The sequence below is a fragment of the Drosophila montana genome, unplaced genomic scaffold, assembly GCF_035044405.1.
Source record: "Drosophila montana isolate Dmon_TW-CO22-7 unplaced genomic scaffold, ASM3504440v1 contig_779_1, whole genome shotgun sequence".
NCBI classification, from domain to species: domain Eukaryota; kingdom Metazoa; phylum Arthropoda; class Insecta; order Diptera; family Drosophilidae; genus Drosophila; species Drosophila montana.
Genome location: NW_026999075.1, coordinates 70,544 through 96,219, shown reverse-complemented (window position 1 = coordinate 96,219; position 25,676 = coordinate 70,544). Strand labels below are relative to the sequence as shown.

The following is a 25,676-nucleotide window of genomic DNA, read 5'->3' as shown; positions in this document are numbered from 1 at the left end:
ATTTAACTTATGGTCTTCTAAGATTTAACGATTTTCTCAACTAACATGATTCTTCAAAATGCTCTCTATACTCTTTAACTCTTTTCTTCTCTATGTCGTTTATAAAAAGAAACAAACTTACAATTACTTTGCTCGTCAATCATCTATTTGTCACAATCGTTCCTTAGCTTTTTTTTATTGTCTATCTTTCCTTTTCCCCGCTCTCACTCTCCCTCTCTACATATCTCTCACTTTCTCCCTCTCACCATATCTCTCTCACCCCTTTTTTTGGCTGCTCTCTCACCTTCACTCTCACTTTAACTCTAACTCTTTCTTCCGTCGCACTATCTCTCTCTCTATCTCCTTATCTTTCTGGTGAGTCTCTTCGTCACTTTGGCTTTTTAATTTTTATCATGTTCCTCTCTTTTTTCCTAGCGACATTATTACCAGTTAACAATCACCATTACCAATTGTTATTATTTTTTTTTAGCATTTTTATTTTTTTATTTACATGGTACGAAAATGTTAATGCCCATCAGAGAGAGAGGCGCCTTCAAAGGCTACACCCCGGCGACCTATCTACGAGGAGAATTATTTAAATGCCCTCTTCCCATTTATTGTAATTATCATATAAGTAAGACACTGATCGATTCCAGCGCAAAATATAACATATTTAAATTAAAAAAAAAAACATGTGAATCAGTTTATTTGCCTACAAATGTATATTACCTATCGCAGCTTTAATCTCTTTTCCCATTCTAACATACTGAACTGTGTTACTGGCTGCAAAAACAGCATTAAAGCTTTGGCAATACATATTATACTGTCAGTTCATATTATCCCTAAAGCGTATGTGGCTGCCACACTGGCTTGTTCAGCTGGCTTAACCTGCTTTTAGCTGCCGCTTCCGTCGAACTTTTGATCGAATGTCAAGCCATTTGAGTCAACGCTGGTCGCTTGGCTGACTCACTGGCATGACCATTTGACTGCAGTGCCCGGCACCCACTTACAATCAATTCGCCCACCCTCTCTCCGGTTTTTTTCTGTTCTGTTCTTCCTGCAACAAGGTATATATATGCGCATCCTTTAGAGCGCGCTCGTTGTCCTGCTGCTGCACTTGCAAATCTAATTTCATATTTTATGAAGTGGCGCAGTGTCTGGGCCGCGACACCTTTGCCAGCCATTGGAGGTCTCTTCATTTTTCTGGCCATTATTTTTACCGTTTGCACCTTGCGGTTCGTCGGGGTTCGGTTCGGCGCTGCATTTGCTGGCCAACACGTCTCTGCAGCAGTCGAAATTGAACAGGAAAATCAATTGTTGAGCACATAAATTTGTTAGTACAAAAATTGCACCGTTGGGTAAAATTTATTTCAGAAAATTGCACTCAAAAGCGAAGCGCAACTAAGGTGGACACGAGATAAATGCAAGAAAATATCTGTAACTGTGGCTCTTAAAGAAAGCAGTCGTAGAGGAAAGCCCGAATGCAATACCCAATTGTCATGGCTGGCATTAGGTTTGAGGTCTGTTGTCATATCATTTGCTCAAGACACTCTGCCTGCATGCCCTGCACTTCATTAGCAGCAGCAGCTTGGGAAGCTTGGCTGGCTAAGAATGCTAGCTATGGCTGACGTGAGGGGGCAGGGAGGTAGCAATGTTGCTGCTTTATCTGGGTTAAAAGGATGCACAAATATTTTGTAGACACCTAAGCAGCTCAAACTGCATGTCTGTGTGTGTTCGTGTGTGCGTGTGTGCTTGAAATGTATCTGCAACATTGCCATTTCAGAGACATGCAACAAAAGGAATGAATAGCTGCAAGCTTAATGTTTTGCATGGCGTCTCGAGAGGCGCATCCAAAGGACGTCAAACGGAAGCGGAAACTGAAATGGCGACATTGTTGAAGACATGCACGTGTAACTTGTTAGTCAAGCAACACTAAGGTGCTAGCTGCAACAAGAGGCATGCAGCAAGCAGCTGCAAGAAATCTCTACAAAAGCGGCAATTCATTTAAGCATTTCTCGAATCCAAAGCGAAAGACGTGCACATGTCAGGTGATTGTGAGTCGACAGTGTGACCAAGCCAGGCCAGCAAGTGGGCATGCGGCATGCAGCAAGCGGCATGGGACAAGTGGGTGCCAAGATAGCGCACCCAGCCATTACAGCATACCTGAAAGCCTGAAAACCTGAAAAGGCTGCCAACTCTTGACAATGACAAAAGCGACATTCAGCGTGGGAGCTTGGGGGAGTGGCACTAAGAGGTTGCCTGACTTTGACACGGCAATGCCTCGCCAAGTACCCAAACAAAGCTGACCAAAGCAGCCTTATAAATGGCATAGTGTGCTACGGCAACAAAAGGTAACTACAGCAAATACCCTGGTTGCCTAATGTCTCAAGTGTACAGTAAAAATAAAGGAAAATGCGTCAAATGTGCCAGCTACGAAGTCATCTTTGTTTGGAAACAACTGCTTTGTATGACATATAAAGACGATACACATTAAGGGGCACAACAAGCAGGTATAGAAAATGATTAAATGTCCCTGAACATTTTGAGCAGCTATTTGTTAAAACAAGCCAATCAACTGATTGCCGAATATTATTCAACAGGGTTATACAATATTTTACATAAAACAACAGAATTTCGAATCAAACTTTTATCAGAGTTATGTCGATAAAAGTTAATAAATAATTGACATTAAAGTAGATAATTTATCTGCTAACAGGAACGAACGATTATCTTTGGTACGCCAAGAATAAAAGCCCTAATTCCGACCGATTGTTTCTATAGAAGCCATTTGATAAAGTAATCTGATTTGAAACGATTTGCAGGTTAGATAGGATAACAGTAAAGCTTCTATATGCTGGAATTGGTCAGGATAGCTTGAAAGATAGAAAAGTGTTTATGCTAAGCCTCATGTTTTATATATAGCCATTCCTAATAATGGAAAATTTGGTCAAAAATCTTCAAAAACAAAAATGCTATTCATTAAGAAACTTATTTTCGACCGGCATAGTTTCTGCGCCATCTATACGATATAATGTTCCGATCCGGCCGAATCCGACATTTGCTCTGCTTGCAATCTGACAGACTGTATTGATGTATTGAAAATGATAAATAATATAGGAATAATTATTATAGGTCGCAGATGCCTCTATCTGCGTTATATACTTCGTGACTCTAATATAAATTTGTGGCTATCATTTTTGTCTTGATATATTAGTATATTATTTTCTTTTCCCGAGAACCCACAAGTTTAATATGAAATTTAATGAAATCAAATAGAAAGTAATTTATATACGTTACAGTGATTTTTTACCCCAACATATTTCCAGCATAGTTTCTTAGTGTAGACAACAATCACGCGCAGTGCTGAAGCTTGCTTAAATGATCAAAGCTTGAAAGGCATTACCCTCGGTCACTCTCTCCATCTCTCTCGCACACATAAAAGCTCGATCAGCTGCTTTAGTCGTGACACGCACCCGCAGAATAAAACTCTTCCAAAAAGCTAAGCAACTGTTTAGCCGCCGCAAAAGGTAGACCAGACCACTTACAGATTGATCTTTTGGACGGGCCGTTTAGACAACTTTAAGACAACGACGCCGACGCTGACGGCGACGAAGACGTCGACGTCGACTGCGCGGCTGCTCTAGCCTAACTGGCGATCTGTCAGCGCAAATAAGCGTTCGGTTTGATATTCAGTTTACATTCGTCGGTGGCTCTGGTAACAGCACGCGGAAACGTTTCGAGCAACGGGCTAAAGAGAATTCGCTGAGCAGGCGGCTTACAAAAATAAATTCAAATCGAATTTAATAAAATCGACCGTCAACGATAAATGACAGGTGCAAACGATCAAAATTAAAAGTTACTAGAACGCGTCGATTGGCCAGTGAACGAAGCAAGTTAAGTAACTGTTGTGTCTTTACGATTTGTTCATTGTGGCTCACTCTGTGGCTTTAGTTGTTGGCTAATTGTGCGAGTAAAAGACACAAAAATCAGCGAACAGCAGCAGCAACAACAAGAATAACAACAAAAACAACAACCGCTCAGACAACGCTCACATTTCGCATGCGCAAAGTTTGTCTAGTTTGTATACGTGTATTGGTGTATCTATGTATGTGCATGTGTGTGTGTGTGTGTCTGTCTCAATCTTTGCTCAATCGCAATCTTTGGGCATTGCCAAAACAGGTTAACTAAAAGCAAACGTGTTCTTTACGTTTGTTGATTTTGCAAACGCAAACGCGCCAAACTTATTCAGCGACGACAGCAACAACAACAACAACAATACAAGTATTTTGTTTACATTTTGTGTGCAAAACTTTAACTACAGCAACAGCTACAACAATAGCAACACTTGCATCAGCAACAAACGCAACACCAACAGCCGCAACTTTAAGAACAGGTAAGAGACCGCAAAAACCCAAACCTCATTATAATTGTAAAAGGGCGCAGGCCTTGCGAAATTGCAGCGCAATCTCAAGGATGATATCAACCGCAAAAATGTTAATGCACAGCAGCAGCAGCAGCAACAACAACAACAACAACAGCGCCGGCAGCAGCAGCTTCGGCAACGACCTGCTCCAATTCGATTTATGCAGCCCAAGGTCAACAGCAACCGCTTCAAAATGCAAACTCAGCTGAAGCTTCACCTGAAGTCGAAGACATCCAACAACAGCGCAGAGCTTGCTGCTTCTTAAGCCATTTTTTTGTTGTTGTTATTGTTGCGCTTGCTGCTGACGCTCTGATACCCTGTACACAAAATGGGATTAAGAGATTATTTTTCGATTTATTGAAAGTATTTATAACAGAAACAAAATTGATTATCTTCTGTTATCAAAAAATACGCAAATTAATAAAAATCGTTTCTATTGCTCTTACCGGCTCTTCAATTATTTCAATTCAGGTATAGCTACCACATTTTGTATGTATGCCGTTTTAAAAAATCCTCTGGAAATTCATTCAAACAAGTACATTTAAAATCAAATACGTCACCCTGGCTCTACGCAAGTAAATACCTTGCACAGGGTATTTCTAAGTACAGCTCATGCGCTTCGAACACAACAACTTGTTTCATTTTTAATGCTACAGCTTCTTGTTGTTGCCGGGTTTTTGTTATGAATAAGCCAGCTATTGTCATGGGTATGCGTGTAGCTTGATTTGTATCTCTGCGAAGGGTATTGTGACCCAGTCAAGGTATCTAAATAATGAAACTTTTCCGCTTTATATAGATGAATCTAGTTGGTAAAACTGAACAACGAACATGCCAAACGGAAATAGTGCAATTTGATATGGTCATTACATGATTTTTAACAGGTATCTCTGAATGTTATGACTTTTTAGGCTGATCACCTCTTGAAAGGTCGTTGCCAGACCTTGAACTCTCCACAAATGCTTTGGCCTGGTCAAGCGTTTTTATCTCTGCTTTCGCTTGTCCCGTGGTGATTTATAATGATTTAATTCGTTGCTTTAAATACGCCACTTAACCTTTTGGTTTACACAAAAACCGCAACAATGAGAGCAACTACTGTAACAACAGCAACAATAACAACAACAAAAACTACAACAACAGCAGTTGCGACAACCACGTTACTTGGCTCTATTAAATCCGCAAAACACAGCTTGGCCCATTGCTGGCTGCTCACTTAGCTCATTTGCCCTTTGTTTATGGCATTTCGAAAATGAATTAAAAAAACAGAAGCATTTTTCACGCACACAAAAGCCACCCCAAAAAAAAAAGGTAAAAATTAAAGAACGCAAATTTAAGTACCGTTATATTCGCATTATTCCAGACTAATTTAATTAAATAATTTCGTAACGATTTTGCGGCATTTGTGCAGTTGAGTGTGTGTTAAGTGTATTTCATGTGTTTCGTCGTGTTGGCGGGGTGAAGGCGGTGGTAAGGTACATAATATTATTGCCACATAATGTGTTACGCATTGAAAAACACGTTTCGGAATACATCAAGAATACTATATTATCTTGATGGGCAAAATCATAAAAACGATATTATGCATACCCTACACAAACCTTATCCTTAATCTTAAGTTAATGTTGAACTTTTTAGGTCGATGTTGATCTTAACAATCACAATGTTTTGAAAGGTGCAAGCATTATAGATTACAAATATTATAATAATATTTACGAAAACCAATCCCCACTTCTTTATAAATTGCATAACACAATAACAAATCGCAACTGAATACGAAACAATTTAAAAGTAAGAGGCGGAAAGAATATTCATTCGTCGGTCAGCTTCCCTGTTCTCTCTTGACCACTAGCTGTTGCTGGTTTTCCGGCTCCCTTTGGCATTGGACTTGGTCATTTAATTATTTGCCATGAATTGCAGAAAAATGCTTATAGCTTTGACTGAGTCACTTAATAAAATGTTAAGCATTATGGCTCGATAAGAACGGAGAAAAAATAAAAGCAACCGCAAAATACTTGCCTTTTGTTTGTTATGAATTTTGATTTTAATTTATTGCACCGATATTTTGTCATCGCGGGACTTAAGTATAACGAAACAACTTTGCAATTTACAAGTCACTCTGATGTGAAATTTATGTTGATTATGCGATGCATCGATACTTTTTAATTGCGTTATTTACATAGTAATTTGAACGTCCGTTAAAAAAAATCATTGTTGTGGCAATGCATTTAAATTTTTACTGCCAGCTGGTTGGCAGGGCTGGGCTGGCATTCAGAGAGAAATAAAAAAATCTTATTTAAAATATAGTTTTTTGTGCCACCATAATGTGTTAAATAAAAAAAAAAAAAGAACATTAAAGAACAAACTGCACAAACTACAGAAAAAGTTTAGTGTCAAAAAAACTGATATTTTAAATGTTACCTTTAATTCTTTTCTATTATTTAGCTTCGTTGAGGTAAATTGAAATTATTTTTGGTAATTGTCAGCAGCTAATTGCAGCATCAAAATTTTTAATTAGTTCGTTACTATTCGCATGTGCATTCATTTGCCGTCTGACTGTTTTCATAGTAATTCGAAAGCGCCAATTGCAATAAAATGCATTTAGCATTTGGCATTTGTGCGGGCTCTTGAATTGCAATTAATGGAATGCAGCTAAAACTTATTTATATATATATATCTTTTTTTTAATTTCTACACTTCAGTTCGAACTTTTATTTTTGCACACTGACAACAATTTGCACGGGCTGTCAACATATTTGCCGGTACGATTTTCATTCAGTTTCTAAAGGTTATTCAACGTTTTGTTCATTTGTTTTATTTGCTGCCAAACGGGTGGCATTGTAATGGGAATTGATTTACAAGCTATACAAACAGAGTTAACCCGTTAAAAAGAGACCAAAATACAAAAGAGATAACAATTTTAACGCATACATGTGTATGTAATTATTCAATTATAAAGACCACACATACAATTTATAAAAATGACAGCGTCCAAAGGTGACCGCTAATAAAAACGGTCAAGCAGATATAAAATAAAACAAAACAACAGGTACAAATAAATATATATAATAATAATACAAATAAATGCATTTTTTCCTGACGGACGCACGAAACCAAATTGCATTTTATGAAATGTGTCCAATTATAAAATTAATTTATTTATTCGGTTTTCTTTAAATTGCTTTAATATCAAAAAAAGGGGAGTCCAATATTAAAAATTGCAAAGCAGAGAGAAATAATTTCAGAAAAAGGTCTTAGCTGATATTAATACGGATAAAATAACTAAGATATTGTTAAGAGAATTTACATACGACCATTAACTTATGTTTATTTTATACTACAAAAGTCTGTCAAATATTCAATTTTCACGCAATTCCCAAGATGCTTAGTATAATTTTTCAAAACAATTTCTCCAACTATTTTTTCTTTGATGTTGTCCCCAATAAATATTAATACAAATCATTTTCCATTTAGTGAGGCTGTATAATACCGAATAACGTTCAATGCTCGGAATTGCTCCACCTCAAATTATGCAAATGTATATTAAAGACTAAGGACTGTGTGCGAATGTGTGAAATGGCAAAATAAAGGACGCCCCAGTCCCAATTCAATGCGGAATCAATAGCCTGAGCGATAAACAATCAGTGAATGCGAAAATAGATTTTCCAAGTCATATTTTTTTATGCCTAAATATACGAAAGTCGTTTCGCAAAATGTTCATGAAAATATGCAAAGTTTTTGCATTTATGCGACAACGACAACCACTAAGAGTAATAAGCCACTTGTAAGGCAGCGATGAGGCGCCCCGATACGCATGCAAAATGCCACGCCCACGCCTAAATGTGCACGCGTGTATGTGTGTGTGTGTGAGTTTTACGTTTGACACATTTGCATAATCTGAAGCAAATCTTTGGTAACAAGTAATCGAAAATAAATTTGCATGACAAATAGCAGCCGAGGCAAAAGTAAGCAAAATGTGAGGCAGGAAATAGGACAAAGCCTAGACAGGATTTTACACACACTCGGCTGAAGTCTGCGCATAATGCGCGATATCAATAAATATATATCTGGAAATATGCAGAGTGTGCGAGAGAGGGCAGCGACTTTTGCATTGGGGCGAGCAAAATTTAATCACAATTTAAATTGAAAATTCCCAAAAAATGTGAATTGGACTCTTTTTTTCACTCTCTTCACAGTGAATTTGTATCTGCAAATAGGCAAACAACTGACGCAGCCGCAGGGCGGCAACCAGACCAACAACAGCAACAACAACAACAACAAAACCACCCACAACAAAGTCGAGTAATTGCCAAATGTTTGCATACATATGTAAGAGTAATATTTGCATATAGACAGGCATATGTAGCCGATTTTCATTTGGCACTGCAGCGCATTTTTTCGCAGGGTATTCCGCCTTATTTGCATACTATTTTAAAAGGTTGTCTGCGATTTTTTATTGCTACCTTGAGGTCCATATTATATGCGTAAAAATAAAGTGAGGCTCCAAGCGCTGTGATTTTATTTAAATAATCAAATAACCTTTGGGATTGAAAATATAGCTTACTCAGTGAAAGGTATACTAGTAACTAAATCAGGCGAAAAACAAATCAAAATTAATATTTCCAGTTAATGACTTCTTCAAGGGCTGAATGCTTGAAGTTGTCCCACTCAAGCAATCAAAAGCGACTAATGGTCAAAGATAGCCTTAAACAAACAAACAATAAACTTGAGAATACCCTGTAGCCAGTTGGGGTGGTAATTTGGTATTTATAAGAACATATAATAAATTTATGAAGCTTAAGACACAATTGATTATCGCAACTTGGGTCACTTTCTTTGGATTCTTGAATTGCGGACAGCAAAAAATATGAAAAATATTAGCAAGAATTTATCTCTAATAGCTTTGTAGATTGGTCGAAAGGCGGACGAACTAATAGTTGGTTTAATCGGTCTTCCCGACTGGTCCTTTTGAAAAATAAGTAATAAGTACATATATATTTTAAGAATTAGAGTCTAATTTCATTCTAACAATTTTATCATACGGGGTATAAAAAGAGACTACATAAGTTTGCGATTACTCACCAGAGCCGCAAGAGTGCAAACAAACCCTGGCTAAGCGCTGAGACAACGTGGCTAGACTATACCTAGGCATAAACTTGGCCACAAAATATGAAACAAAGAAGAAGAAGCGATCGAAATCTGAGACCTCCAAGCGGAACCGAAGCACCGCTCTTGGTCGCAATCGCAGCGGTGGGTCTCATTGCAATCCGCTCAACTGTAAAACTGTGTTAAATGCAATCCAAGCGCTTTTCATTTTAGTTTTTTGTTTAACTGTTAATTGTTATTTTACACCAAATTTGGTTGGACGTTATGTGTGTAAGCAAAATTTGAAAAGCCTTGGAAACAATTCAAGCTCATTGTGCATAATTGTTGGGAAAATCTGTGCGTGCTTTTCTGAGTGTGTGTGTGGGCAATTAAAAGCCAACTCTGAATCGCTGTTATGTTGTTTGTCATGCTGTTGAGCTGCCTGTGTTAATTACTAGATTTTATTGTTTATAAACAAATAAAACTTAAAATAAATAAAATGCACGTCGAGTTGCTGCAATCCAAGTAAATGAATTATACGACGGCATAAAATATATTTAAATGACCTTTTTTATTGGATTGGCTAGCTGTAACGTCAGCTGCTTGCATGTATGTGTGTGTGTGTGTTATGTATGTGGTGTGTGTGTATACCACTTAAATCACTGTCTGTGCGATTGCAGGCGACATTCAAATTGCCGCAGACAAACGAGCAACAAAATAAATGCGACATCTATTTTTGTTCATTGCAAAAATATTGTTTGTTCTTGTCCAGTCAATTCCATCTTTGTGAAATAAAACCAACTGCACAAACGGCAAATAAATTTCATATTTTATTTTATCGGCCTTTGAGTTGTATATGGGACTCTCGTTCGCTTCTTATATTGATATGCGTTCTGCAATTGGAATTTGTAAAAATTATTTTATTTCATTTTAAAGTTTTATTGAAAATTAACATACAAAATAGTCAATAGAATTTATGGATTTTTAAACTTATGATAAAAATTCCTTAACAAAAATATTGTTACCCAATATCTATGAAGTATGCAAATTGATATTGACAGTTGAAATTTATTTAAATATTTAATTTTTCACTGTATTTTGTTCTTAAATATTTAAAACCAATTGTACTTTCCACTGTGCCTGCTGCTTACTACGAAAAGAAAGCAATAAGGGGCCTTTAAATATTTACACACTCACACAAAAGCGCAAACAAACAAACACCCACACTTCCGCCCTTCCTTCCGCACAGACGCATCCTTCATGCTCATATGCAAATAAATGCTAAACACTCTGGAGTGTGGGCACACTCAGAGACGAGCTAAAGGGAAGGAGGCGCTGCTCTGTCTCGACTTTTGCTTGAGTGCTTTGGTTTTGGCTTGATTTTCGATCGAATGCGTGGTTTTTCAACAACAAGCCGCCACGGGGTATACTTGATAGATTTCTTTCAAAAATTCAATGTATGCATTTCGTACGCTTTGTTTGTTCTTGTATTGTGCTCTGCTGCTGTCTGTTGACTTCTGTCTGTCGACTGACAGTGGCAGAGAGATTTAGATATGTTGCTATTCCCGGGCCTATACATGACCGAGCCGCCTTCCCACCTAACAAATAACAACACTTTCGCTGCTCTGTTTCTGTCTGTGTCTGTGTCTTGGTTGCCATGTGCATGTCAGTCCTTGTCTAACTCTGCCACCAAACTCCAAGCCCCAAAAGCCCCGAGTCCCAAGCCCCAAGCCTCAAGCTCTAAGCACCCAAACCCCAAACCCCAACCCCAATTCCGATTGCAAACTCAATCCCAAAGCGTAACCTGAAACATGCCCAGCCCAGACGCATTGCACTTTATGTTTTAATGCTGATGGCGGCGCCAGCGTCTCGAGGCTGTTGCTCCTTCTCGTCCATTTCTCTGCTCTTTCCACTCCCCCAACTGCTACTGCTGCTACTGCTGCTGCTGTAACGGCTGTTGCAGTGATTGTCAACGTCATCATCGTCAATGTCTGCCTCTGCTGCCGCTAATCCTTGCCCTGACATGGTCCTGCTGCAGTGACTCTTGTACTTGTTGTTGTTATTGTCAAGTGCAAATGTCTCTGTAAAATATGCACCGACATAAATATTTCAATGTGCCTGTTTACGTGTTAGTGTGTGAAAAACTGCAGCTTGTCGGGAATTGGAGATGCGCAAAAATAGCAGAATAAGGATAATTGCGATTTTTGCTGGTTAGATCTAAAGAAAATTACGGTGGCTTTGAGGTCAAGGTCATGCAAAGACTGAATGCCTCTTTCAAATGTATGTTTTTTAAATGGGAACAATGCTGATGGTTGACAGAAAAGTCATATTCTCAGAACTACAGACCTCCTAAGTTTCGCTGAGTACATGAAGTCTAATGCAGGCAAAGATGTTTAGTAAAACTATTAAAAAATACTACATATCCGTTGCCAGAGTAACTAGCAGACACGATAGCCCGGGTATCCTTGCGGGTCGTTAATCGCTTAATCGAAACAGAAAAAAAAAACAACCGGTCAGGTTAAGTATAAGTCTTTGGAAAAAGGAAAAGATACCAAGTTCATAATTGAAATGAAATATTGATTGAATATATTAGGATGTTAAATAAAGACTACTATACCCAATGATAATAAATAAGATTTGCGAGTTCGCATTACCTGAGTAATAATAATAAAAAATGTAATAACAACTTAATTTATTCACATTACTTCATGCTTAAAGTTCACTTTTCTAGAAGCAATCAATTTTAAATCATCTTGTTGTTCAATCTCAATTAACAGTCAAGACTAAGACCTTTAACTTGAAACAGCAATGGGCGTTTAATGAAACAAGTAACTCGGTCTTAACTACCTGTAATTGTCTAGTAATATATCAAATATAATTACGCTAATCCGAACCATAGAACAAACGAGCGACAGCACCTTAGACAAATACTAATATATTTTGAGTTTATATTGAGTCCCAGCATCGATGCTGTTAGACTTGACTATAGCCACTATCGATACTTTTGTAATGAAGTCACAGTTTTGTGCATTTCTGCTGTAATTCGTTTGATTTCGGCTTTGTGCCTGGTCACTTTCTTATTAGATTGTATGCGAGTGTGTGTGTGTGTGGGGGAGGGGGGGGGGGGGGCGTGTATGGGCGTGGTAAGGTTAACGTGACTGTTTCCTTTACAAAAGAGATACTGCAACCGCTTGCCAAACTGACCCTAGCCAATTGCTCATGCATTGCGAACTCGAGAATGTATTCCTGGCTATTTTCAAATTTATGAAGCAGCAAGATTAACTGAAATTATTCCATTGCATGTTTCGGACAAGAGGGGGTAGCGATTGAATTTTGTTTTCTAATATGCGTATAAATTACATGCCATTTTGTAATAGACAAGTTGCAATCATTTGCATTCTAGTTGCGACATTCCAACAACATTGCTGTTGATGTCGTTGCCATTGTTTCCCCGTTTAGAAATTTTCTCGCTGAACAACGAGAAATATATTCACAGTCAAGTTTAGGCGGCATTCGTCGAATCATATATTTATATATATAGCTGTGTACTATACAGTATATTGTTATTCCACAGAGACTGAGCTATCTATATGCGACCTTTGCGGGCTTTCGTTTTATGACAGTTCTGTTATAGGCACGTTAATTAGCAGCTTAATTTACGAAACCGGTTCCTCTAGCCCCTCGCACACACACACATACACACACACTCACACTTAACAGTGACTAAGTGCAATGAAGTCGCCAGTTTTTCCCCCGATATACATATATGTTTGCCTGGGGTCCACACTGTTGTGGATTCCTTGACTTGCCCCTGAGCTCATCAAGCTCTCTTGACTTTCGAGTGCAGTGTTCAAAGTCGATACGCTTCATGTTGCATCAACTGCTTAACTCCTCAACTGAACAAAGCCAATAATTGGCATGCAGCTGATAATTTTGCAGCTCAAAGTGCACATATCACTCAATTGAACGGACCGAGCAACAAGCTCAGAAAAGTTGCAGTTTGTCGATTAAAACTAACGTTTGTAAAGTTACATAGCAACAAGGCTATAGCTGCCGGTGTGTGTGTGTGTGTCTGTGTACCTGTGTGAGGCTAGATGATTAGCCACAGCATTATTCTACTTACTTAGTTTGATTGTATATAGTTGTGCGGCTATTGCTTTAAGACATTGAATTGTTGTTTACAGGGAACTACATAGTCTAGACTGACCGCTAAATATTCAATGTAAAAATAATTGCGAACCGCGCGTAAAATTCAACACAAGGGAATTTTCTCAATAAAATAGTAAATATGATAATTAGTAAGTAGTAAAATTGACGCTTTGTTTTCATTTCAGTTACTATTAAAAAAAATTGTTTTAGAAATATATTTCCAAAATTTTAAGATAAATAGCAAAACTAAAAATGTTGTTGACGACAGCACAAAAAAATAATTATATTTACAATAAATATATTTTGCATATTATTTTCTCTCGAAATTTTAATTATTCTCTGCTTAGCTTGCTTCTCGCTACAGTCTCTGATTCTAAGTGTTCCGCCCAACTGGTCCATAGAGCACAACCGCATTTGCGTTTCGCAATGCAGGGCAAATTCCATTGTCTGTCAAATCGATTGCATTGATGCCCATTTTACAGTTGACCAATTGGACTTGTAGTGGGAATGGCTTATGCAGCTGGAAACTAGAATTTTGAATTCACAATTTTCAATTAACAGCGCCAACGATTGCGCTGAGTCAGGCCAAACAGGGAGATGACAGTCAGAAATGCGAAACGGATTGCAAATAGTACATGTTAAAAAAAAGTGTAGGGACCATTCATTTTATTGACAGCACTCAGACATTTAAGCTTGTATACGAGTGTTATGAAACAAATGCGAAAACTATGTAAATGAATAGTTAATTGTTCGTTAATTACTTTAGCTCAAATGGCCATGTTATTTTGCTCAGTGTAGTTTAGTGTTGTGCATAATCAGAAAGCAACACGCAGTTAACAACGTTGTGGCAAAGCCCAAACGCATAAAAGTATGCTACATGTAATGAAAACGATATGCTCGCCTCTGAAAGTGTGTGAGTGTGGGGGTGGGGAGGCGATTTGGGAGGTCAAAGACAAGCTGAGAACATGCCAGCTAAACACAAACTGTTTTGTAGCTCTGTTTTGAAATGGCGTAATCAATATAACTGCGCAATATGCACCCAACAATGGAAAATAAAACAGGAATGCTCGAGTTAAGAGAACTTCACGAGCAGATGCCCTGTAATCAGCTCACTGATATGCCCACACAGATTCCATTAGCTTTTGATGTTAATCCAGAATATATACATTGAGTTGTCTTATGCATGATACTCTTTTCATGCGTAAAGGTTATAAAGATTTTCTTCAAGCGAAATGCAGTATGTGGATATCATCTTAAATTCCGTTGTTATATGTATGTTTAACGTAAAGTGCTCATCGATTCCGAAACTGTTCGCCAAATATGCACAAAGTTTTGGTCTTGCTTATCGCTTTACTTTGCAGGCCTATCAAGTATTAGACAACCACAAAACTTTGGTTAAAAACAATTAAAAGTTAAATTAAAGAAAGAATTTGTTGAATATTGCAACAAAACCAGATGCAATTTTATTATTTATGAATAGACAAGCGGAGATTTTCATGTCTGTCATCCGCTTGAGTAAACCTAAATTATGTGCTGAGTGGAAATATATTCCAAAATTATTTAAGCATAGCTTAAATAGCATTTGGAAATCCACTTAATGACTGGTTAAAAAATATTTTCTAACTTATCTCAAAGTATGTTGCAGCTATTTACCTTCATATCAATTGCATAAATTATTTACTCAATCAAGCCGCGTAACAAAGCTTCGATGATTATTTATTAAAAAAATGGCTCGTAATAATTGCGGCTCATGTTGGTAACACCCCATAATAAAAACAAAGAGAAAAAAAATAGGCTTCATTAAATACAAATGTGCTTGGCAAACGAGCAAGCCACAAAAACCCCAAAGCCCGGAACCAGCCTAACAAATGATCTATACATACACTAGTACATACATAAGTGTGTGTGTGCGTGTATTTGTTTGCGCGTCCGATGAGCCCAATTCGTCGAAAACCTATGGGTTTGGTCTAAAATTATGTGAGCAATTTTACGGCCTGAAAATTGTGTGTTGAATTTTTGAATGGAATTTTGCAGTTGAATTTTTGTGTTTACCTATTTATGACTATTTCATGAGTTTATGTTGTTTTGGTTTTGTGTTCATGCGATCTCTTGCTAACCTTCTATTTTTGCCGAAAAGCCAAAATTATGTGAAATTCTTAGTTGAAAAATATGGAAATCTCTCACCATAGAGAAAAATATTTTAATATACATTTGCCTCAAGCATAGACAAACTATTTGCGTAGAGCTGTGGTCAATAATTTGCTAACTATTATGGAAATTCTGGTGCTTATATATATATATATATATATATATGTGTGTGTGTATGAGTGTGCTCGTGTGCTTTTGGAGCTCGCCCATTACTAACACATGAGCGCTTTTTTTTGGCATTGGCCGGCAAAATTTTGCTGTTAAATTTATTGAGCGTAAAATTTTGTGCAAATTTTTTGTTGACCAACACCAACGGCCCAAAGAGACAAATAGAGTGTGCAAGAGATGTAGGCACAGAAAGAGAGAGAGTGAGAGAGAGAGAGCGAGTTACAATATCTTCGTGTATGTGCAAAAATAAATATAAATATTTATTACTCTGCGAAAAGTGACTTTTGTACGGCAGACTTTGTGTGCCTGACTCTAGCTCTCGGAACATCAAATGCTTTTTATATGTAAATGAAGCGGGTCTGCAGTTGTGCGCTTGGAAGACCCATTGACCCATTTTATATACGCCTTAAACTGAGCGTAGTTATGGTCAAAATTGCCGAGCATTTAGGGACTCGGCCAAGCAATCAAATCACGCATTCAACCAGCTAACGTCGCCTTCTCAAAAGATAATTGCAGGAAAATCCATCGGGCAGATAATTTTAAGAACTCATGTGTTAAGACGATGCAAGGCGAGCGCACAACTTATAGTGAATTATAGTTTATATTTGATTACTAGTATAACGCACTATTAACTTAATAAGCTTCCAAATAGAATATAGTATAGAGAATATTTTCAATTTTGAATAAGAAATACATAGATATATGCAGTCGTAATGGATTGAAATGCAAGATATCTTATTCTTAACATATTTGACTAAATGCTTCAAACTTTGCTTACATTTATTTTCTTGTTCAACAATTACTTTATATTTAAATAATATAGATTACTTTATTTTGTTTTGCATTTACATTTTTACAAAAATGTTGTGGATTCTTTCAATATAAATACCCAATATTCAATGATATTTTACAACTTGTCTTATAATTTAACCCAGTCACCCGTCACCCTGTTGAGCTTATAATCGTATCCTTGATCTGAGCTGTGCCATGATTAACATCTCAATGTGCACTAAAGTTTATGCAGACGATAAACATTTACTGTTGATACCATAATCATAATACCAGATCAGTGCGTATATAACATAATATTTCCTATAAATATATGGCACATCATATAAATGCAGTAAACCAAATGCTGTACAAATATGTGACTCGCATCGCAATAAACCATGCCGCAGACGAATTTCGGCCTTTATAGACTTATTTACCTGGAGAGCAAAAAATACAAATAAAAGATAAATCTGACGCAACTTTTGTCATAGACATCCCTGGCACATTGAACATACCTCAGGTGGGCATATCTAGGTGTGTGCGTGGAGGTGTGTTCGTGTGTGTGTGTTTTTGCGTAGGCGCATTTACTCATGTATTGGTCTGGCTAGACGAACGCCAGGCACCAGATAATCATTTCATTTTACAACTTTTTTTTGTTTGCCCCCCAAAAACTTGTGAGTTCTCTTTGTGGAGCCAGCTCTTGCCGTTGTTATTGTTGCCGAATTTCGTTTTATTGCGGCGTTTATATTTGTTGTCAGGAAATACCTTTGTGTGCTCGCATTCGATAGATACAATCGCGGCACGCAACAATTTGCACTTCTTTATGTTGCTCGAACTTCAAACTTTGTGTACGTGGGTGTGAGTGTAAGTCTGCCGCTTTGAGTGTATGCGTATTTGTATATTATTTATAAACATATTTTACTTTTCATGCTTGCACACAGCTGCCACGCCCCCTGCTCACGGTCCTGCCCAAGCTCTTGAGCCTTGTGTGATTTTATTTATTTCCGTTGTGCCTGCCAAGTTGGCACCTGTTCCGGCAGCCATAGGAGCGACATTCCCGCTCCAACAGCCATAAAGATTATAAAAAACGGATACAAATCTGTGCAGCCGATACAGATACCGGTGCGCCAAGGCACGTGAAAACTTTAAAAGATTTACCCTAACCAAAAAAATTTCTGCCTGCGTACCTTTCCCTCGGTCTGTCGATCTGTCTACCTTCGGCTTGTTCACGTGCCGTTAGCTGCTTTATTACAATAAAATATACTTTTGCCAGTTCGGATACACTTTTAGTTTGCAAACACCTTCTCGTTCCTTTATATTTTTTGTTTTTGGTTTTTTGAAACATTTTTCCACAACTACTATTTTGTTGTTCTTGCAATTTGCAACCACTCAAAGATTTTGTACGTGTTTGCTTGTTTGTTTGTTTTGCATTTGTATTTGTATGTGCCTAGGTAGTTGTTATCTTTGCCTATGGATGGACATAGTTTTACAGTTGTTTGATTAAATTTGTGGTTGCTGTGGTGCCAAGTGTGCACCCAGCTCTCAACTAGAGCCAATCAGCCTGGGAGTTCTTCGAGCAGACCAGCAAAAGATAAATAAAGTTTTAATTGGAGGCATTTGCCAGCGACAAAGCCACCAGGCTTAGCAAAGGTCAGTGGTTATTATGGGAACTGCATGCAAATTCAATTAACTACAGTCTGGCTAACCACAATGTGGTGCGATTTCACAAAACAAATAAGTTCATAATATCTATAAGATCTGATTATCTGCTGCTTTGTTTTCAGTCGCAATGCAATTGCGGAAACGGATGTTGTTCACCTTTTATGAACTAATTATATTTTTTTGTTAACTGATTCTCTATTGTGAATGAAGTGTAGCGGAAATCGTGTCTGCAATATTTATTTTATGTGAATTGTTTGAATGTGAAATTAGCAAAATTGTTATTAAAAACAAATTGTTTTTGTTAACTGAGATTTAGTAACAACTTGTAAAACGAGTAGGCGAAATAAATAAATAAATTTTGAATATCAAATTTGCAAATTTAATTTATGCATGAAATGATTGTCAACTCTTTTCACAATTGAAATTATTATTTTTTAAATGCTTATTGTAGGTAGGACACCTTTTTTTTAAATCTTAGTTTACAAAAGTCATGTAAGACAGCCCAATTTGAAATACTTCTTCTTACTATCTTTTCATATTTTAACAAATATCATAGAAACCAGCGTAGTATTTATTTTGCAGAAGATTTCACTTAAGCTTAAAGTCTGATAGCCCATTGAAGTAGATAATGTAATTATGTTAAAAGGAGATATAACAAATAGAATACTCTGCAGTGCTTATCATGTGTGAGCAACAATAAGTTAGCCCAAGCCACAACTTACATGTTTAAACAATATTTCTTAATTGAAATGCTGCGGGGCAGATTCTGACTTGTATTACCACACACAGACAGAGCAGGCAGGCAGGCAGACAGCCAGGAAGATTCCTAGTTGAACATTTGCAGTGACAGCATTTGACCAGGCCATTGCTCATGAGCTTACTCGCACAGCACCACAAAAGCAGGCAGACCATACCAAGCCGCACCACCCACCCACTCGACCCCGTCAAACACTTGTGCTTACAATTTTGCCAGCACTGCAAGCGAGCTGAGCAGAAATTAATTACATTGAAGTCATTTATCAAGAAAGTTTATTTCTTGCTGCTGGCCCAGGCACCAAGTAGGGGTCCGGGGTCCTGAAAAAGCCAAGCAGGCCGAAAGCAAAACAGAGGCAAGCCCCGAACCACAAGGCGTCAGTTGTTGTTTACTTTTGGTTAGTTATTTGCTGTTGTTATGCTTATTTTTATTTATTTGGCCTGCCCATTGTTAGTGCGAAGTAAATCAATAAATGAAACGGAGCTTAGAATACTTTTTGTGCTTTATTCTGTTTATTTATTTTTTCTTTTGTATTTGCCTGAGGTTTGGCAAAAATAATTGCGAAACTTTAGCGCAATTCGCAAATTGTTTGCTGCATTTTCGATTAGCAAAATGTCAACTTCAAATGAAAATGGAAATAAAAATAAAAAGAAAAATAAAAATGAAACTAAAAAGGCAAATGCTGGGGCGTTTTCGCAAAAAAGCTGATAACCCGCCAGGAGGTCAGTCAACGGGTTGAAGCCATTTTGAAAATTTCATTTCACTGGAAGCTAGAAAATTGGCAATAGCCAAAATAACTTTGAGCTGCCACTACATGGCAGCAATATCCATCACTGGCTAACTGCACACCACTGGTCAAGCTTGGCCATATACAAAAATTGGTTTAATCAACTGTGAAACAACTGCAACAGCAGCAGTGGCAGGGGCAGTAGCAGCACTTGCAAAAATAGCCCCTAAAAAAACAAGAACAACAACAACAATGACAAGAACGGCTATCGCTGGAGCTTGGACGAGTTAGACGCGTATTGACAGCAACTGGGGCATAGGAGTTGGCTTCATTTACGCGAGCTGCTGCGTGGGCATGTCAGTTCATAGCTATAGCTGTATATGTATATATACATATATATCTATATATATGCTTAGAACATATCGATTCACTTTCCTTGTCAATGCACAATGCCAGCGGCAAACGCTGCGCTGCGCGAAACGTTTGCCAATTCAAATTTTTTTATTTCAATTTTCAACTATACGTTAATATTCACATCGATTTGTATTTGTATCGTCATTTACAGCCAACAACAACAACAACAGCATAAAATATGGACGCCGAAGCCGATGGAGTGCCACCAACGGCGCCAGTTGCAGCTGCGACCACGGCGAACAGCGATCTGGACTTGGCCGCCCGGCGTCGCCTCTTCATCTCACAGCCCTCGACGCTGGCGACGCGTCGACAGCAGGCCGTCTGCGTTAGGCGCGCCCATAAGATGTATGGCAGTGGCAAGAGTCCAAATATCGTGTTGGATGGCCTAAATATGACAGTGCCCAAGGGGTCCATGTAAGTACAGTTCACTATTTAAGGAAGTTTCAGCTCATCCTCTTTGTTAAACTATTCTTATAAAATTTATAAAGTATTTCCCGCATATTATAAATACACCAAAATATTTACAAATATCAAATCAAAGAATTTACGATTTGAAGGAAACAAATGTTACGTTAAATATCATGAAATGATATATGTATGTACATATTTCAAATATCATATTTTTGGCCCTCAGCTCTTGCCCTTAAAGCTCATTAATCACATTTAGCAATGTAGTGCTGTAAACGGCATTTGGAGCCCATCTTTCGTTTTGTGCGGATTAACTTGCAAATCTTGTTTATTACAAAATGGACTTATTGCAATTTAAGTGATTATAGAATTCTGACAATGAGCAAATCGCTTTAAGAACGCTGGTCTGATCCAGTTCTCTAATTTATCGAATTTAGATGTTCCCACAGTTTATTAAGCCTTACAGTCTTATAATTAGTAACTAGCTTGAGCTGGAAATATTTTACATGTAAAAATTGTGGATAAAAAAGAAAAGCTTAAATTATCAACTTAAACTAAAAAGTACAATTAAAAAAAAGTTCACATTAATTGTAGATTAAATAAAAAAGTCTGAAGTGTTTTTGACCTTTGAAGTACACATATCGAAACGCGTTCAAGTTAAACACACTTCAGATCAAATTCTTTTGACCCGACTATGTCATGAAAACAACTAGTTTCGACCGATGAGATTGGGTCAATAAGTAAAACAAAACTCGATATTTGAAACGACCTGATATGTACATATGTATGTATATTAAATAAGGAACATTTCGGTTGCTCGATCAAAGGTGTGCAACGCAGCCAAAATGGAAGTGTAGTTACGATTGAACTTGCACCTAAAGGCTGCCAACTAACAACAGCAACCACAACTAAATGCAAATGCACTTCGACAGTCTGCGTGTGGTAAAATGTTATTGACCGCATTTAACACTCGAATTGCTGTTGATTTGGCGTTGCCAAGCAGCAAATGAGGCGAAGATGAAGCCGTCGACGCTTTGTCGACACGGTAAGTGGGTCAATGTCAGCAGTTGAAAAACTGCCAAATTAACACACAAAGAGTTATTGAGTGTGAGTGTGATTGTGAGTTTGAGTTTGAGTGTGTGTGAATGACTTAACCAGACGTCGGCCCAGAGACACCGTGACAGCCCGTAAAGTAGCAGCAGCAACAGCATCTCGAAACCGAAACCAGTTTTGTAGACAAGACACAAACCACAGCCTGAGCGCTCAGAGAGCGTGCTGCGGCGTTGCCAGACTTTGAAAACGGCCAGCTAAAACATGAATGAAGCAGCCCACACAAAAGTTTGACCATGAATTCATCGAAGCGACTGCCTTGAGGCGGGTGTTTGTTTTGACCATTTGGCGAGATATTTCACACCACTTATACCACTGACAGATTGACTGACTCAGTGACTGACAGTCACGCAAATCTGTGGAAAAAAACACGCACACACAGATTATAAAAGCCGATGCGTTGTCGCGAGTGTTACCCCAGAAACTTCGGGCCTCAAATAGACAGACAAACAAAGGCGAGTGAAAAAAAAAACTAGAAGAAAATATAAAATGAGAACGAAAAACTGTCAGCGGCGCGTTAGTGTGAACAAGAAGATTTAGCACAAAATATGTCGCCCCGGCTCACCCGACTCGAGTTCTCCCAGCTGTCAGTCGTGCCCAAGGCGAAGATTTGAGTTGTTGTGCTGTATACAAAAAAAAAAAAATGACGAAGAGGAAGGCAAAGAGAGAAAGACTGTGCAGTCCCTAAGCCCAAAAGTTTTAGGGTCTTTTTTAGGCGCGGCTCAGCTCCCATCTGTCTGGCTGTCTGCCTGTCTGTCTGTCTGTGTCTGCGTCTGGTGACTGACATTTGTTTTGTTGTACAAGTATTTGTTCGGTTTTCGGTGAGGGATTCGCCTGTGGCCAGAGCCGGATACATCAGCAACGCCATCTCTGACGGCTGCCACAGTGATAAATAATTGCATGTTGCTTGCTTTATTTGCAATGAATTATATTGTTTTTATATTTTCCTGCTGGCCACACGCACACCACACAAGAAATCAGAGTATACGCACACACTCATACAAATATATAGGCAAATAAGACAAGTATAGACAATAAACACTTAGGAGTGTGACAGAGCCCACTTCTGAAGTGTTGTTCTGCGGTCTGCCAAAACTCGCACATAAATCACGCCATCCACGCATAAATAAAGTACGCAGAAATTACGCGGTTTTTCCAACAGCCCTGAACAGGGGCAAATTTATGGGCTTTCCGCTCAGCGTACTTGATTTGCTCGATTGAAATGTCTGGCGGCGGTTTTAATTCAATAACGACAATCAGTTAGCGATGACCCAATAAAAAATCCAGCCGGCCTGCAAACAAAGGACATAAATTCTGTTGGCTAATAAGTGGCAGGCGTTCAAAATAATAAAAATATGGAGTGCTGTAGTCGAGAATGCTTGACTGGGATCTGTTCTGTAAAGTGGTTTTAAGAGCTCTGAATTAAATTTTCAATGCACTCAATTAACCCGAGACAGAGTAAGCGCGAAATTTGTATTTTTATTGCCTATTTTTGGATGGATCCAGTAGATTTTGAATGGTTTTTAAAAATAAATAGAGGATAGAAAGTAGAACATATTTTGCATACTGACTGGATGGTCGAAAGTGAATATTCACTTATTTTAGTTAGGTATGATCTTAAAAAAGGCATTTTTATATGCAAATACCAAATACAAATTGTGATGAAAATAGGAAATTTCGAAAAAATAAAATCCCTAGAAAATACCGTTAGCATTTTATTGAAATTTTTATGTTGCTGACATGTTGAATATTTCTGTATTGTTAAACTAATTAAAAGTTTAAAATAGATACATCACGATTGTTCTGTAGTTGTCACGAACAATATTTAAATTCCCAGAAGATAAGTCAGTTTAATCTGAAAAAAGCAAAAGAACGTGATTGTGTATTTTTGGCAAATTTATTGACTAAATTAAATTTCGGCAAAACACAAAGATGCGTTTCCATGAATCAAAATCAAAGTCCACATTCAAATTGAATTTAATTTGAGTTGGTTTAATCATTGGAGTGTGTAATTCACTTATGATTACACAATCCGAATGCCGCGAAACAAAAGCAATTACTAACCCGTATTTAACGATCCAGTTCGCATTGCAAGAGAGAAGTTATTGCGGCTTACTAAATTAGACATGGAAAACAACTAGAGAAATAATTGATATTCAACATAGAGCGAACAGCACTTAATGCACACGCACAGACTACAAATTGCAATAATAATAAAAAATAGCCCTTTAATTTACTAGATTATTCGCATTGCAATTTAATCATCTGAAATTTAATATTTTACTCTTTGCATGCACACGAAGCGGCCGCAACGGCAATATTTAGTGAATAGCTCAACTAAAACTGACCACAAAATATGACCACAGCCGAGCACTTCCTCTGTCAGGAATACGTCTAGTCAATTGAATGGCAAATATCCTTATGTGCTTTACTCTACACCTCTGACAGCTGTATATGGCAAACACTTATCCACTTATTTTATAGTTTTACCGCACTAGGTTAGAAGGGATATTGCATTGTCAATTTCTTTATATGATAACTATATTATTTTCTTCATAATCGTTAAAGGGTATGCAAGCATCGGCAGTGTTTTAACAACACGTCTTTCTGTTTGGCTTTTGGCATTGGAAATGCATGTGCTGTGTTCTTTTTACTTGTTGCTCCTTGGCTTGGACGGGCTACCGACCACAAACTGTAGGCAGGCCCCATTGATTGCCATGTAATTTCTGTGGTAATGACCTTTCTGACATGATTTATACATGCAGTTGAGGCAAATTGATATTGGGTACAGAAAATGTGATGAAATTCTGACCTGCAACTCAAAGAAACGAGCTGTTCAGTTTCAGACACTGAGTTTCAATTTTGCTGGGATTTTATTGGAAACATGAAGAAACCGATAACTGCGTAAAGCGGCTTTGAATGCGACTAAACGAAGAATTGCATAGTTATGCAGAAATTAAATACTGGGAAAATTGTGAGCATCTAGTCAGTAAAACGTTTATGATTGGGACAGAAAAAGAAAATGAAAAGCTAAGAAGCTCTGTGGAAATTAAATGTAAGTAAGAGACAAAGAAAAAATGTGCAGCAATGGAACTAAATATTTCAACTTTGATATTTAGAGCTTGAAAAAAAGTAACTGCACGTAGACTGCGGTGAACATTGCAGCATTCATTAACTTGATAAACAACTAAAATTAGTGCATATCAGGAGCACAACTAAAACTTTGCTATTATTTAGCGGTGCAATTGCCGCTGAGTAAACTGAACCACTGCTGCAAAATATGGCTCAAAAACATGCTGGCCAGGTAATACCACCGCATGGCCATGGCCAACAACAACAATAGCTCAGCAACAACAATGGCCTCATGGAGCCGCCATTATTTTGACATACGACAGAGCTGAGAGGCGGCCGGAACAATGGAAAACACGAGCGCTGAACCATTTTACACGCTGGCGAAAAGGACACAGCGACCGGGGACTAGAACTCAGGCCTGTTGATGTTAGGGCGGTCCAGGGTCCTGGGCATTACAATGCGGCAACATGGGGCAGCAACATGAAGAAACATAATGGCTGCTTACAATTTGTGAACGAGCATAATGCGAACATTACATCTGCGCCATTGTTTCTTGCCTCCACAAAGCCCCATGCTCCTTAGTGGGTAGCCGAGGGGTGGCGTTGGGCCAGGCAATGGTTCGCAGGGTGTCTAAATTAAATTAAAGCTGTTTAGGTGTAATTGGTCGTTGAGAGGGGTCACAGCCATGGGGAGGGCCAAGAGCCTCGAGTGGGTCTTCTGGCCAAAAGGGGGAAGTGACCCTTTCTCGACGGCTCGAGCGGGGTTCTGTATATTGCAGAAACCATGAAAATGGCCAATTAATGGTGCATGAG

At 38.1% G+C, this 25,676-nt stretch overlaps 1 protein-coding gene across 1 annotated transcript in view; it reads left to right on the top strand.

The window, feature by feature from the left end:
• The first annotated feature begins 3,671 nt into the window (after positions 1 to 3,671).
• osy (oskyddad) overlaps positions 3,672 to 25,676 on the top strand; it is a 49,532-nt gene continuing 27,527 nt past the window's right edge. The window contains exons 1-2 of the mRNA XM_064698556.1: positions 3,672 to 4,372; positions 20,426 to 20,688. Of these exons, the coding sequence (XP_064554626.1) occupies positions 20,453 to 20,688 (236 nt within the window). The 5' untranslated portion in view covers positions 3,672 to 4,372; positions 20,426 to 20,452. The remainder of the gene's footprint in view (positions 4,373 to 20,425; positions 20,689 to 25,676) is intronic.